This window comes from Staurois parvus, unplaced genomic scaffold, assembly GCF_062004578.1.
Source record: "Staurois parvus isolate SC_StPar_1 unplaced genomic scaffold, SC_StPar_1.0 ptg000636l, whole genome shotgun sequence".
Lineage (NCBI taxonomy): Eukaryota > Metazoa > Chordata > Amphibia > Anura > Ranidae > Staurois > Staurois parvus.
This window is the reverse complement of record NW_028318432.1, coordinates 4,846,106-4,863,150: the sequence shown is the minus strand read 5'-3', so window position 1 is coordinate 4,863,150 and position 17,045 is coordinate 4,846,106. Positions and strand designations below refer to the sequence as shown.

Sequence of the window (17,045 nt, the reverse complement as noted above, 5' to 3'; positions counted from 1 at the left end):
ACTCCACGCTCCGGGTAACTCCGCCTAGTGGGCTGCCAGAGGTACCACCTGGAAGATCCGTAACACCTACAACCATCACAGCTCCCCACAGTGCTCACCGCCGTGTGTGACCTACAACCATCACGGCTCGCCACAGTGCTCACCGCCGTGTGTGACCTACAACCATCACAGCTCCCCACCACGTGTGACCTACAACCATCACAGCTCCCCACAGTGCTCACCGCCATGTGTGACCTACAACCATCACAACTCCCACCGCCGTGTGTGACCTACAACCATCACAGCTCCCCACAGTGCTCACCGCCGTGTGTGACCTGCAACCATCACGGCTCCCCACAGCGCTCACCGTCGTGTGTGACCTACAACCAACACGGCTCGCCACAGTGCTCACCGCCGTGTGTGACCTACAACCAACACGGCTCGCCACAGTGCTCACCGCCGTGTGTGACCTACAACCATCACAGCTCCCCACAGCGCTCACCGCCGTGTGTGACCTACAACCATCACAGCTCCCTATAGTGCTCACCCCAAATGTGATCCCTACAACCATCACAGCTCCCTATAGTGCTCACCCCAAGTGTGATCCCTACAACCATCACAGCCCCCTATAGTGCTCACCCCAGATGTGATCCCTACAACCATCACAGCCCCCTATAGCGCTCACCCCAGATGTGATCCCTACAACCATCACAGCTCCCCGCCTGCTGTAATGTTAGCCCCGCCCCCTGCTGCACCTCTGCCTCCAGTGCATCTCTCCTCCCCTGCAATGTCACTGGTCGCCCCCGAGCATCAGACACACACGCTTGCCCTGCACCGATCTCCTGGTGCCCAGATCTGCCAGTGTGGTGACGTCACATCCCTTCGCCTCCTCCTGTCACCGCTCGGCTCTCCATGACTCAGGCTGAGCAGATGTGACGTTGTGGTCCCTCCTCCCCCCTCCTCCATGCTCGGCTCCTGCAGCCCAGAGGCGGCGAGCGGTGCTGGGAAGGCCTGGCGGCCACGTCTTCTGTAGGTGGAGGAGGCGGGGCGGAGTGTGCGGCTCCGGGGGCTGAGGATGGTCGGGGCCGGGGTCCTCCTGTCCTGGCTGGTGCTGGCCTGCTCCCCGCTGTGTCTGGCCTGGGAGAACGGAGATCTGGAGCTCTTCGATCTGGTGGAGGAGATCCAACAAAACTTCTACCAGTTCCTGGGGGTGGAGCAGGTAAGTGGCCCCGGGAAGGGGGAGGGGAGGGCTGGGAGCTGGACACTGGATACATTGTATCTCTTCTGTCATCTTCTCCTCACTTCTGATTGGCTGAGGAGGAATTCGGAGAGGTGATGATGATGGTTCAAAGTTTGGAGAGTGACAACTGTTCATTCACACATTACATTGTGTTCATTCATTGGCTCATTCATTCCTACATCCTGGAGGCCGAGGGCCCCATTCACACCTTGCGCTTTCTAAACACGCACGTTTTTCGCTCAGGTTTTTGCGTGGTGCGCACTGGGCAGCCCATTCCTATGAATGCCAAAATAGCTTGTGTTTTTTTTTTCCCGCTTTGAGGTTTGCGTGTTTTGCCGCATTTATTGTGTTTCTCCGCGCAGCAAAAAAGCGCATTGCTTGCCATTACCAATAAATGACACTGCAGATTCGACACGGGTTTTAAGCGCACTTCGTAAACGTGTCATTTTTACACGCGTCTATGAATCGCTCAGTAGAGGTTCACATATGTGCGTTTGTACGTTGTGGGTACAGCAACCTATTAAAATAAAAGAGCTGCTGCTGTACCCGCAACGTGAACCTATACTCCATTCACCCCTGAGCGTTTCAGAAACGCGCGTAAAAACGGCACATTTACGAAGTGCGTTAAAAACGCATGGCGCATCTGCAGTGTCATTTATTGGTAATGGCAGCCCAAATGCGGCCAGCAAATGTACTTGTTTGCTGTGCGGAGAAACACACAATAAAGGCGGAAAAATGCACAAACCTCAAAGCGGCACAAGAAACGCAGGGAAAGAAGTCCCCAGCGTCGTATTAAACACCCGAGAGTGCGATTATCTTCTTCATCAATATTCTTCCTCCAAATGTGATCAATTCTTCTTATTCCATTTTAAACCCTCAAAAGAAAAATAATCGCACATAATGCATTATCCACCATATGTCATGTCATTCACAAAAACGCACTTCCAAACTAGTGCCAAATCATGCAAAAACCACTCCACCGTGTGTCCACTTCTATACATCTGTCATCCTCACTCTCTCCCTATGTGAACTTGAGAAAAGCTTTTACAAATTCCACCTCCAACTTCCTCCATGGTTCAACCTCCCAAATCCGTCCTCTACATAGGAGATGCACCTCCGAAGACATCAGAGTGTAAGATCCTTAAGACAACATCCACTCTCTTGTGCTCCTCTCACGTCTCCACAAATCACCAGTGTATGTGAGCGCACTATCCACCACCTCATCGACCATGCACCTCACCAGACGATATAAATCCACCAGCATAGGCTCCTCTCATTCCTGAATATATACGATCTCCAATGGCATCATAACATATGTCAGAACAAATCAATATAGTGTAGTAGGTACACTTCCGATTTATGTCCGATGCTATGTGCTGACGCGTTTCGTCCCGACGTGTTTCGTCACTTCCGACGTCACCACCTCATATACCATGCACCTTACCAGACGATATAAATCCACCAGCATAGATAGGCGTAGTCTCCTCTCATTCCACAATATATACGATCTCCAATGGCATCATAACATATGTCAGAACAAATCGATATAGTGTAGTAGGTACACTTCCGGTTTATGTCCGACTCTACGTCCTGACACGTTTCCTCACTTCCAACTTCACCACCTCACATACCATGCACCTTACCAGACTATATAAATCCACCAGCATAGGCTCCTCTCATTCCTGAATATATACGATCTCCAATGGCATCATAACATATGTCAGAACAAATCAATATAGTGTAGTAAGTACGCTTCCGATTTATGTCCGACGCTATGTACTGACACATTTTGTCACTTCCAACTTCACCACCTTTTATACCATGAACCTTACCAGATGATATAAATCCACCAGCATAGATAGGCATAGGCTCCTCTCATTCCAGAATATATACGATCTCCAATGGCATCATAACATATGTCACAACAAATCAATATAATGTCATAGGTACACTTCTGGTTTATCAGTGTGAAGAGTTCCGTAGGATTACATGGTCACTTGTATTTTTTTTACTCAAAAGTGGAAGAAAAGTGGATCAGTGTGAAAGCAGCCTAAAAACGCACAGCACTTTCTTGCTGTGACGTGATCCCTTTGAGTAAAAGCGTTTGGACTTTACTAAAGGATCCATGGTGCGCGGGCCGATATGTTTCCAGCTGGGTGTTTCTGCACTTAGCTTCCAGCCCATTCCAGGAACGCATGCAATGGGAATATTGTGAATCATTTTTAAAGATGCACTGCACTGAATCACATGGAGGTCGCTGCAGCACCATGCAGTTTCACACACTTGAAAACGCACGCAGGTGATAATGCATGGGGCTGGTATTAAGAGTTAATGACACCACCCACACATCTAACTAAAAAGCAGGTCATTTCTGTGCAGGTCAGGAAAGCACGCCAACCTGTACATATGTGAACCTAGGCTAAAGGTCAATTCACATATGAGAAGTGCAGTACATTTTACATGCGTTTTATTTGCGTTCCCCTTGAATTCTATATGATGTGTTCTCATGAAAGATGCAGCAAGCTGGACTATTTTAATGGACTGCACAGGTGTCATCGGTGAAAGTAAAATTCACTGCTTTATAAGGCCTCATACACAGGGGCTGAATGTCCATTGTGCATGAGGCCCTATGCAGGCCATAGACGGTTCGTTTATCAGCCGATTTTTCGTCTGAAAGAATAATTGGCCGATTTTTGCACAGTTAGTGGGGCAATGGCATCGGCAGATTTTCGCTGTTTCTCCTCATTTCGTTTATCGGTCATGCTGGAAAATTCCTGAAAAACGGGCAATTTTCAAAATTATTGGTGGCAACATCGGATTACAGAACGAACAATGTTTCCTTTTTCTGACGAAAAATCGTCCGATAAATGAACCGTCTATGGCCTGCAGTAGGCTAGGTCCACACTTCTGCATGTTGAAATTTATAACGGTTTTGTGGTGGGTTTTACGTTTTTTGAACACTGAATCTTGATGTGTTTTGATGCGTTTTGCTTTTTTGTCAACAGAACAGTATTGACTTTGATGCGACTTTGGATGGATGTGACTTTGATATATCTCGGATGCAACTTTCATGCGACTTTGGATGGGTGCAACTTGGATGCGCCTTGAGTGGCCAGAGAGTGTAAAGTCGCATTACATAAACAGAACAGTCATACTTTCCTATTTAGCAAAAAAAAGTTCCATCACTGTCGCATCATCCAAAGTCACATCAAAGTCAATACTTTCCTATAGGCAAAAAAACTGCAAAATGCATCAAAATGCACTACATGCGTTTCTGCTGCATGTCCATTGAAGTCTATTGAACCAATAACACACTGTGTTGCATTTAAAAAGTTCATTACCCTTTCCAAAAATGCAGTGGCTGAAAAATGCATAGATGTGAATGTGTCCCATAGGAAACCATGTTAAATGGGCTGTAGTGCGTTTCTGCAAAATGCCCTAAAAAAACGCATAGGTGTGAACCAGGTTTTAGGGGTGCGCACACCTTTGGTCTGAACTTTCGACCAAACATGGAAGTGAGGTGTCATTCCCTCCAAATCGACACCCAATCAGCCGTGGCCAGAGCTTTTCCAGCCCCGCAGCCACACGTGTCCAAGGTACAGGGATGCTCAGGACTAGGGATGAGTTTGGACATGATCAGATCCTAGTCCAAACCCACCAGAGTGAGCCCACCAGGAAGGTGTCACTGTACAAGGAGTTGTATATACGTGCAGCTTCAGGGCGGGGAATGCCTCAGCCGCTCTTGATGGCCCAGTACAGTGACACCTTCCTGGGGGCTCATTCAGATGGGCTTGGACTAGGATCTGAATACCCCCCAGGCTCATCCCTAGTCATGACATCGTAGACCTAATATGGCCATACTAGGTGAATGCCATTGTGAAAACATGACTATGTGGCCATTAGAGATGAGTTTGGCCGTCTTCCAAGCTCTTCTTTAGCCAATGGGCTTGCACACACTAGTGGTTAAGGAGCCATAAAATCCCCCGGGTGAGCAACATGTTTATCACCCCCCCAAATTGCTTCAGGCTCAATGTACACTGCAAATTGCTTGCAATTTTTGGAGTCTATGGCAGTTAAGTCACACCAAAGTTGCAGAAAAATAGTAGTAGTAGAAGAACCTTTTTTTTTTTTTTTTTTTTTTTTTTTTGGTCACCGCGACTTCAGTTGCATTGATTAAGGTGGCAACCATTGAAACGAATGTGTTTTGAGTTGTCATGCAATATGAAAAAAGCATTAAGTCGCAGCAATGTGAATTGGGGCTTAGTGTGGGGATCTGCATGAGTCTAATGTTGTAGGCCAGCACTGACTTGCATCGGCAGCATGCAGCCCTGATTTTAAGTCCTCATGCACACAAGACATTTTTACAGCGGCTGTTTTTGGCTTTTGGTGTTTTTTTCTATAGCCAGTAACCCCTCCAGCATGTTATCCTATGTGTCCATGCACACATAGACTGGAATCAACGTTTTTTGGCTGGAAAAAAACCCAGGACTAGTGGGTTTCTAGAGGAGTTTTTTAGCTGTAAAAACACGCTAACGCTGAAAAACATGGTAAAACACCACAAACCGGTGTTTTTTGAAGTTTTGTAGACAAAAAGACCCTTTTTTTGGTAATAACATGCTAAAAACGCAGGAAAATGCCACTAATCGTGGAAAAACGCCACTAAACGCTAATGCAAAAATACTGAAAACGTGACTGTGTAAAGTCACGTTTTTAACGTGACTTTACACAGCTAGCGTTACCAGCGATATCAAAACATCCAGTGTGCATGAGGACTAAATATTATTATGTGCCATGGAAAGAATACAGAAGTTTCATTGGCATGTAATAAGCCGTCAAGAATGCCTGCCGACTCCAACCTTGTGGGGACTGTGGTTAAAGGGTTACTAAACCTAGGGCCCTGCATTCACTATATCTGGTCTCCCCAGACCCTGCATTCACTATATCTGGTCTCCCCGGACCCTGCATTCACTATATCCGCTCTCCCCGGACCCTGCATTCACTATATCCGGTCTCCCCGGACCCTGCATTCACTATATCCGGTCTCCCCGGACCCTGCATTCACTATATCTGGTCTCCCCAGACCCTGCATTCACTATATCAGGTCTCCCCGGACCCTGCATTTACTATATCTGGTCTCCCCAGTCCCTGCATTCACTATATCTGGTCTCCCCGGACCCTGCATTCACTATATCCGGTCTCCCCGGACCCTGCATTCACTATATCTGGTCTCCCCGGACCCTGCATTCACTATATCTGGTCTCCCCGGACCCTGCATTCACTATATCCGGTCTCCCCGGACCCTGCATTCACTATATCCGGTCTCCCCGGACCCTGCATTCACTATATCCGGTCTCCCCGGACCCTGCATTCACTATATCCGGTCTCCCCGGACCCTGCATTCACTATATCCGGTCTCCCCGGACCCTGCATTCACTATATCCGGTCTCCCCAGACCCTGCATTCACTATATCAGGTCTCCCCGGACCCTGCATTCACTATATCAGGTCTCCCCGGACCCTGCATTCACTATATCAGGTCTCCCCGGACCCTGCATTCACTATATCTGGTCTCCCCGGACCCTGCATTCACTATATCCGGTCTCCCCGGACCCTGCATTCACTATATCCGGTCTCCCCGGACCCTGCATTCACTATATCTGGTCTCCCCGGACCCTGCATTCACTATATCTGGTCTCCCCGGACCCTGCATTCACTATATCTGGTCTCCCCGGACCCTGCATTCACTATATCCGGTCTCCCGGACCCTGCATTCACTATATCCGGTCTCCCCGGACCCTGCATTCACTATATCTGGTCTCCCAGGACCCTGCACTCACTATATCCGGTCTCCCCGGTCCCTGCATTCACTATATCTGGTCTCCCAGGACCCTGCACTCACTATATCCGGTCTCCCCGGTCCCTGCATTCACTATATCTGGTCTCCCCGGACCCTGCACTCACTATATCTGGTCTCCCCGGTCCCTGCATTCACTATATCTGGTCTCCCAGGACCCTGCCTTCAGTATATCTGGTCTCACACAGTACACACAACATGGAAATACAATTATTTTAGTAAATATAAACTGCTAAATACCTTTTCTCATCAGCAGTTAGAGCAGTCTTGTGACTTCTATCAGTGTCCAGCCAAGCAGTGGTTAAAGCTTGTAGGAGGAGTTTACATTCTCCCCTGATTGTCCTATGAGGCTGCAGGACCCCTGACCCTTTGGACAGTGCTGATTGGCCCTGTGCTGATCACAAGGAAAAAAAAACCCTCTCTAGCAATACACACTAAACTGAGCATGTGCAGAGTGACTTCTAGAGCTCTGTACTATCAGCAGATGGATTGGGGAAAGTAGTAGAAAGGGAGGGGCAGAGAAGACAGGATCAGACAGCCTTTTTACACAATGCAGAGGATTAACCCCTTAGGTTCCACAGTGAGTATAACAAGCATGCTGCATATACAGACTGATGTTACTGTTGTGGGTTTAGTAACACGTTAAGTTTGCATTAGGGCAGGGGTAGGCAACCTGCGGCTCTCCAGCTGTTGCAGGACTACAAGTTCCATCATGCCTCTGCAAGTCACAGCTGTAACTCAATTTTGCAATGCCTCATGGGAAATGTAGTTCCACAACAGCTAGAGAGCCGCAGGTTGCCTACCCCTGCATTGGGGGACCAGAGCTGAGCGGAGTGACTCTTTACTGTATGTTTGCTGTTATTTGCAGATGACAGAGAAGTAACATATTCCGCTTACAGCAGAGCTGCTCCTGGACTGCAATGGAACGAAAAATAAGTGGAGCTTTGTTCCTTCTGTGATAGGTCGCCGGTCAGTCGATATTCCCTCCAATTGCTCATACATAGTCAGATAATTGCATCGGAAGCAAGTAATTGGGGCATTGATTACATCTGGACACTTTCTAGGTCGTGATGTGTTTAGAGGAATGTGGTTATGAGCCATTCCGGTGTTCTAAGTACTTCTTATTAGATTTTCTCCTGTTTCCGTGCAGCCAGTCTCCAATAATGACATGTTCTATGTAGAACAGGAAAGGAGTCTTTCACAACATAGACACATCCTTGTGCTCAGGCGGGAGAGAGGAGCTTGGTGCTCCATCAGTGCCACTGATGGTGGTTTCTGCTCATTAGCTGGCCACACGTGCTATGGACTGCACAGAAATTGTACAACCAATCCCCAATACCAATTAGATTTACCAAGAACTATGTAGACCACCGGCCTCTGTAAATAATACTGTATATCAATTAAAGTGTTACTAAACCCACAACAGTACAATCAGCCTGTAGATGCAGTAAAGCATGCTTGTTATACTCACTGTGGAACCTAAGGGGTTAATCCTCCGCATTGTGTAAAAAGAATGTTTGATCCTGTCTTCTCTGATTCTCTCCTATCTGCTGATAGAACAGAGCCTTGGGAGCAAGCTGCACATGCTCAGTTTAGTGTGTATTGCTAGAGAGTTTTTTTTTTTCTTGGTAGAGTGCATGTGATTAGCACAGGGTCAATCGGCGCTATCCAGACAGAGGGGCAGGGGTCATGCAGTCTCAAAGGACAGTGACAGGAAAGTCAAAACTCCTCCTACAAGCTTTAAGCAGTGCTCTGCCAGACACTGATAGAAGTCAATGTATAAGTAGGTAATAGAGCGCTGGGAACATATAAGTGAAGCAGCTAGCATAAAAGGTAACCTTGGGACCCAGATAGAAACATAGAAATAAAATATGCAGCGCTTTTAAAATTAAAACATGAACAAGCAGAAAATCAGAACATGAACAGCATAACTGCATGACAAACTCAGTCCATATTGCATGGTGCGATAAAGTGATAGGTGCAATTATCCCAATAATCCATGTTCAGAGAAATTCGTGACTCTTGTGATCTCGTGATTTGTACAAAAAATGCACTAACCAGATAGTGCAATAAATGCGCATGGAGCAATTAAGACCCGCTCCTGGTGCTCTGGACTTGTAATATTAGGAGGATGTCATCTGCAGGTTTGGCCACCAGATGTCATCAATCCAGGTATATTGGTAAGTCATCCACCAGAGAGATCATCAGCGGGGGAGGGGGTGATCATACATCATTCCCAAACAGGCGTAACCTTCAAAAACGGGCTCCCATACAATAGATGAGACCCAGAGAAGCCTCTGATAGTGTAGTATGTCTTTAATAGGTAAAACTTACACCAAGTACAATTGAAGGAAAAAACTTACATCAAAGCAAAGTCTGGCCACCAGGGCGTCAGTCAGGATGGCCTTGTGGTATGGATACAAAGGTCAGGGGCTATAAACTGCTGATGAGAAAAGGTTTTTAGAAGTTTATATTTACTAAAATAATTGCATTTCCATATTGTGTGTACTGTGGGAGACCAGATACAGTGAATGCAGGGTCCGGGGAGACCAGATATAGTGAATGCAGGGTCCGGGGTTTAGTAACACTTTAATATCTGTCCAGGCAGGTTGTTGGTAAATGTAAGGCCCAGTGCACACAATGCTTTTGCCCAGCTCTCCTAAATGCCTTTCCTCCTGGCAGCAGCATTTTGGCAGACATAAATGCTTGACGCGTTTGGGCGCGTTTTCACGTGTCAGGTGGTTTTTCTGTGAAAACGCTGTTGCTCCTGCACATGCTGGCAGTGGGTGTTTGTTTCTGCCTCTAAACTCCTCTACATGCCTATGTGTGCACGGACACATAGGCTAACATAGAGGGACATTTAGGGGCAGGAAAAAAAAACAAGATGCCTCTAAAAGCAGGGTTTTTACTACTCTACACAATTAATGTATGATTAGAATGTAATTTAGGTGGGGCTGGATCATAAATGGCACCAGAAAATAGTCAATGGCTCATAAATGGCACCTCAACATAGCCAGCATCACATCCCTGATGAAGGGGTCCTGCGTGGTTCCGAAACATTGCCTTTCTATCTATGATGTGATTGCTGAATAAAGCTTTGTATTCATTCTGGAGATCCTTGGTGTTCTGGTTTCATGCTGGTGGTAGTTGCAGCACCCACTTACATTTACAGCAGTTTTTTCAGGAACATGTCCCCGAGCTATGAACCTCTGAGTTAAGAACGACTCCTACTTACAAACAGAGGGAGAAACAAGGAGTGAGAGGAAATCTACCCCTAGGAAGGGAAATTCTCTCCTGTAAGAGTTATTATGGGAAAAAGCTGTCTCTACTGAAGGTTTATCACCAATCCTTGTTTCCACAACAATCCAAGATTTTTTAAATCCAATTGTCACAAAGACAGAATATCAAGTGAAATCTTCTGAATGGAAGCACAGACTGCAAAAAACAAAAACATTACAGGGGTGTTAACCCTCCCCTATGCTATCCAAAAAACGTAAAATATTTTTTTTGCCTCGAGCTACACTTAGAGAATGTACCTGTTTCAAGTTACATACAAATTCAACTGAAAGCGGAGTTCCAGTCACACTGTAAATAAAGTAAGTCAGCAGCTACAAAAACTGTAGCTGCTGACTTTTTAAAAAGCAGCCGCTCAACTGTTCCTTGATCCTGAAGTGTCCCCCGCAGCCTGTTTCAACGGCCATCCGGTGTTCACGGCGCCGGCATCTTCAGTGTGGACACCCGGCTGTGACAGCTTGTAGCTTCACATCCATTTGCCCAATGCGCATGTGTGAGTAGCGCTGCTCTTTCTGAATGGTTCCATAGTCTTCTAGAACCTGTCACGAGTCCCACAACACTACGGAGACGGATGGGGGGAGGACAACTTCCGATTTCGATCCGCTAGGCGATCGCAGCAGAAGTGGGAGCGGTTACCTATCAATTTCGGGTACCCAGCCCCTCCCACGCTCCCCAAAGGTGCCTATCCTTAATGGGGAGCAGGGGAACAGTCCTTAATGGGGCGCAGGGGACCAGTCTTTAAAGCGGAACTTCCCATTTTGGGTGGAGCCAGGGGCGGACTGACCATTTGGAAACTCGGGCACTACCCGAGGGCCTGGGGTCAGTAGGGGGCCCCATGAGATGCCCCTGGTACCTTTTTCATAGGCTTTTTTGAGTTTGTGCAAGGACACAGGGGCCCCATGATCCCCTATTGCCCGGGGGCCCCATGAGTTGTCAGTCCGCCCCTGGGTGGAGCTCCACTTTAGGAAACCCCATCATGCTCGTAGCCCGGGGACTGCCTGTAGTCAAATCATGCAATAAAGTGTTTAAAATGATTGCATTGCGAAGACAATCTGATCCCCAAGATTTTCTAGCAAGAAGTCAGCTACCCTTAATCTATTCAGGAGGTCTGCCCAGCACACTTCTGGAAGAACTAATAAATTGCCCTTCTGAATGAGCCCTAAAGAACTATTTTTACTGGAGAACATGTCCTTTTAGAGTTGGTTTATAATCGATGTATTGCACGATCTAGAATTTTTAGCTTGGTTGTAGGACACCAATGGGAGTACGCTTAGACTTCAGGCATGCTTTATAGAGAAGTATTTCTAGATGCATACCTTGGCAGTCCATATATCTTAAAGAGGAGATGTTGACTTTTAATATAAGGACACCTACCTGTCCAGGGATCCAGTGATGTCCTCGTATCTTCTTCATTTGACTTTGGGTCTTCCAGACGGTTTCCTTCTGCTCATGCACAGGACACGATGTGCTTTGTGAATGGTCTGCTGGGGGGAGGAGAAGGGGCCAAACACTGCCGCCGCAATCTGACTCAAGTGGGAGCAGGTACCTGTCAAACCAGGTACCTCCTTCCCCCTTCTCCCCAGAAATGTGGCATTGGAGGGGTGCAAACAAGCGGAACTTCCCCGTATGGGTGAAGTTCTGCTTTAACAGAGGTTTCTAGGATGCGTTTTAACCAGCTGCAGGAGCAGGGGAATGAATATGATGTGATTCCTGCCTAAGTACTGCTGTTGTGGTTGCTAGAAATAGCTAGCTGCTGTTTGCAATTGTATGTATTCATAGCTCTTTATGATCAGATTACTTGTGATTTTTATAAGGTTCTATAAATGAAACGGATACTTTCACATGATAGTCATGCACTGTACAGTTTTTTGCAGGTGCCAGAGTTTGGAATAGAAAAATGGTTATGAAAACATGTTGGTGTGATTAAAAAGTGCCTGATTCATTTTGAGGAGCACCAGTTTATAGTGATTAGAATGTGTGGGTTCCTGCAATGTTCCCTATTCTATTCATCCTTGAGAATGGCGCTCTACAGATTACTCTGCAGAAACTATCCTTTCTGCCTTTGACACAGTGGACCGCCCCCTCCTCAAAATACTTCACTCCTTTGGTCTTCGTGACTGTACTCTTCGATGGTTCTCATCCTCCTTATCCCACCGCACCTTCAGTGCTACTTACAATTCTGCTTCCTCCTATCTTCTTCCTTTCCCTGTCAGGGTTCCCCAAGGTTCTGTTCTTGGACCTCTCCTATTCTCAGTCTACACCTCCTCCCTGGGTTGGTTGATAGCCTCCTATGGCTTCCAATACCATTTCTATGCTGAGGACAGCCAAATCTATCTTTCCACCCCTCAGCTCACTCCATCAGTCTCCTTACATCACTAATCTACTGACTGGATGTCGCACCACTTCCTCAAACTCAATCTATCCAAAACTGAGCTCATAATATTTCCTCCACTACGTGCCCCTTCCCCTGACTTCTCTGTCAAGGTCAGTGGCACAACTATCAATCTGTCCCTGCCTGCCAGGATTCTAGGTGTTATCCTGGACTCTTAACTATCCATTTGACCCTACATCCATTTACTGTCCAAAGCTTGTGGCCTCAACCTGTGCAGCATCTCCAAAATACACCTCTTCCTAACCAGTGACACCACAAAGCTTCTAGTTCACTCCCTGGTTATCTCTCACCTCAACTACTGCAACTCCCTCCTCATTGGCTTATATCAGTTATCCCCCCTTCAGTCCATCATGAATGCTGCTGCCAGACTCATCCACCTTACCATCCGTTCAGTGTCTGCTGCTCCTCTCTGCCAATCCCTCCATTGGCTGCCATTCACACAATGAATTCAATTGAAAATACTAACAATATCTCACAAAGTCATCCACAACTCAGCCCCCTGCTACATCACTAACCTGGTTTCAAAATACCAACCAAATAGTTCTCTTCGTTCTTCCCAAGACCTCCTCCTAGTCTCTAGCTCCCTTGTCACCTCCTCCCATGCTTTCCTCCAGGACTTTTCTCAAGCCACTCCCATCCTATGGAACTCCCTACCGCAATCTGTCCGACTATCTCCTACTTTGTCCATTTTTAGACGTTCCCTGAAAACCCTTCTCTTCAGAGAGGGCTGTCCTGCCCCTACCTAATAACTGTACTTATATTTTCTCCCATCAGCTCATCCCCCACAGTGATTACCTTTTGTATCACTTGACCCTCCTTTTTAGATTGTAAGCTCTAATGAAGAGGGCGCTCTGCTTCCTCCTGTATTGAATTGTTTTGTAACTACTGTATACTGTCTGCCCTCATGTTGTGAAGTGCTGCGTAAACGGTTGGTGCTATATAAATCCTTAATAATAATAACTTTCATTAAGTCTTATGGGTTGTCATGGAGTAGAGGTAGGGCCACAGCACTGGCATTATTCATTGAGCATATTTAACCCCTTCTAGGACACTACCCTCCCATGACGGCACTAGAGGGTTCAAGGACTCCTTGGATTCCAGGAGACTGTAGGGTGCTAATGGAACCAGGTTATTGATGAGCTTGTTTCACAAATTTTTTATTACTTTATTATGTTCTGCACAATCCGTTGTGTTCTTTTGTCTTCTAGTTTTCAACAATATTGCCTATGGACACTTAAGAACAGTGGCGGGCAAGTAATTTCACCAAGAGACCACATGAGAAACTGGGACTGTTATGGAGGGCTGAACTTATCGTATTTTTCACTCCATAAGACGCACCTGACCATAAGACGCGCCTAGGTTTTAGAGGAGAGAAAACTGAAAAAAAATATTCTGAACCAATAGACTGCAGACATAGTACAGGAGATGACCAGAGACTGCGGACACAGTACAGGAGATGACCAAAGACTGCGGACACAGTACAGGAGATGACCAGGGACTGCGGACACAGTACAGGAGATGACCAGAGACTGCGGACACAGTACAGGAGATGACCAGAGACTGCGGACACAGTACAGGAGATGACCAGAGACTGCGGACACAGTACAGGAGATGACCAGAGACTGCGGACACAGTACAGGAGATGACCAGAGACTGCGGACACAGTACAGGAGATGACCAGAGACTGCGGACACAGTACAGGAGATGACCAGAGACTGCGGACACAGTACAGGAGATGACCAGAGACTGCGGACACAGTACAGGAGATGACCAGAGACTGCGGACACAGTACAGGAGATGACCAGAGACTGCGGACACAGTACAGGAGATGACCAGAGACTGCGGACACAGTACAGGAGATGACCAAAGACTGCGGACACAGTACAGGAGATGACCAGAGACTGCGGACACAGTACAGGAGATGACCAGAGACTGCGGACACAGTACAGGAGATGACCAGAGACTGCGGACACAGTACAAGAGATGACCAGAGACTGCGGACACAGTACAGGAGATGACCAGAGACTGCGGACACAGTACAGGAGATGACCAGAGACTGCGGGCACAGTACAGGAGATGACCAGAGACTGCGGGCACAGTACAGGAGATGACCAGAGACTGCGGGCACAGTACAGGAGATGACCAGAGACTGCGGGCACAGTACAGGAGATGACCAGAGACTGCGGGCACAGTACCGGAGATGACAAGAGACTGCGGGCACAGTACCGGAGATGACCAGAGACTGCGGACGTAGTACCGGAGATGACCAGAGACTGCGGACGTAGTACCGGAGATGACCAGAGACTGCGGACGTAGTACAGGAGATGACCAGAGACTGCGGACACAGTACAGGAGATGACCAGAGACTGCGGACACAGTTCAGGGGATGACCAGAGACTGCGGACACAGTACAGGAGATGACCAGAGACTGCGGACACAGTTCAGGGGATGACCAGAGACTGCGAACACAGTTCGGGGGATGACCAGAGACTGCGGACACAGTACAGGAGATGACCAGAGACTGCGGACAAGTACAGGAGATGACCAGAGACTGCGGACACAGTACAGGAGATGACCAGAGACTGCGGACACAGTACAGGAGATGACCAGAGACTGCGGACACAGTACAGGAGATGACCAGAGACTGCGGACACAGTACAGGAGATGACCAGAGACTGCGGACACAGTACAGGAGATGACCAGAGACTGCGGACACAGTACAGGAGATGACCAGAGACTGCGGACACAGTACAGGAGATGACCAGAGACTGCGGACACAGTACAGGAGATGACCAGAGACTGCGGACACAGTACAGGAGATGACCAGAGACTGCGGACACAGTACAGGAGATGACCAGAGACTGCGGACACAGTACAGGAGATGACCAGAGACTGCGGACACAGTACAGGAGATGACCAGAGACTGCGGACACAGTACAGGAGATGACCAGAGACTGCGCATACAGTATAGGGGATGACCAGAGACTGCAGACAGTACAGGAGATGACCAGAGACTGTGGACCTTTGGGGATGGAGGGGGTACCTGAATTTGACAGGTACCCGCTCCCACTTCCGCAGAGTTGTCCTCCCTTTAGTGTGGGCACCCGGCTGTGTCCATCTGTGCCGGGTGCCCACTGCGCATGCGCAAGAAGCGCTGCTCTTTGTGAATGGCCCAGCGTCTTCTGGGACCTGTCATGTGTCCCAGAAGATGCCAGACAATACTCAAACCGCAGTGCTTCTCGCGCATGTGCAGTGGACACCCGGCTGTCACAGCCGGATGCCCACACTAACGATGCCGGTGCGGAAAGACTGCACAGCGCTGGACCGAGGGATAGGTAAGGTCCTGCTGCAGAGAACAGCTGAGCGGCCGGCCCTGTATTCTGACACAGTGGCGGCGGAAATACCGGACCAGCCGCTCCATATTCGCTCTATAAGACGCACTGACATTTTCCCCACTTTTTTTGGGGGAAAAAAGTGCGTCTTATGGAGCGAAAAATACGGTAATTCTGCTCAATATTAATTTTGCATCTGGGAAGGTCCATAAGTAAACATATATAAAACATATACCCGGTGCTAGGAATAATAGGTTCAAAATAGGTAATGAAATATATCCTTTTCAGACGGGCAGTCATGTGGTGATAAAAATGGGTGGCTGAGCAATGGTTTTACCACCGCCCACCCAAACTGTTATATTATAGCTGGAAGGGGCTGTTCACATGCCGCAGCATTTTTATCACGGGTTACAGAATTTGCTGACAGGCTGGATAGGGGCAGCCAAAGGGCCGGACATGGCCCTGGGGCCGCAGATTACTTCAGTTATTAGCAGGCCTATCAACTAGATTATTGGTGAGCGCGTTCCACTTACATTGTCCTGCTAGAGAAGTCAACTGTTTTGCTTTTCCCATGGACTGTAGGGAAGACGGGAATGTTTATTTGTATTCCTGCAAGTGAAAAGCTGTCTGCTTTCCTGGTCTGATGATATATCTGATGACTGGGACCAATGTTCTGGAGGCATTAGCTGGGAGCAACTAATGTGTAGCAGGTGAATGAGGGTTATAGGAGGAACCAACAAAACAACCAGATAATGTAAAGCTATCTGTGGCAGCACTGATAGAGCTCAGATATTTCATCATAGCTGACAAAGACCCAACCACAAAAGGCTAGATTTACATTTAATTTTCTTTGTTCTGTTACTTTTTTTTTTCGGTGGGGGGGTGTTTAACCACTTCAGCGCTTTGACTAAACATAATTTATATAATTTTTGAAACACAAATAGAACTTTCTTTT

The 17,045-nt window shown here is 47.5% G+C and overlaps 1 protein-coding gene across 1 annotated transcript in view; it reads left to right on the top strand.

Annotated features, from left to right (window-relative positions):
• The first annotated feature begins 814 nt into the window (after positions 1-814).
• Positions 815-17,045, top strand: part of DNAJC1 (DnaJ heat shock protein family (Hsp40) member C1) — a 207,926-nt gene continuing 191,695 nt past the window's right edge. Inside the window, exon 1 of the mRNA XM_089693746.1 lies at positions 815-1,198. Coding sequence (XP_089549872.1) covers positions 1,055-1,198 — 144 coding nt within the window. The 5' untranslated portion in view covers positions 815-1,054. The remainder of the gene's footprint in view (positions 1,199-17,045) is intronic.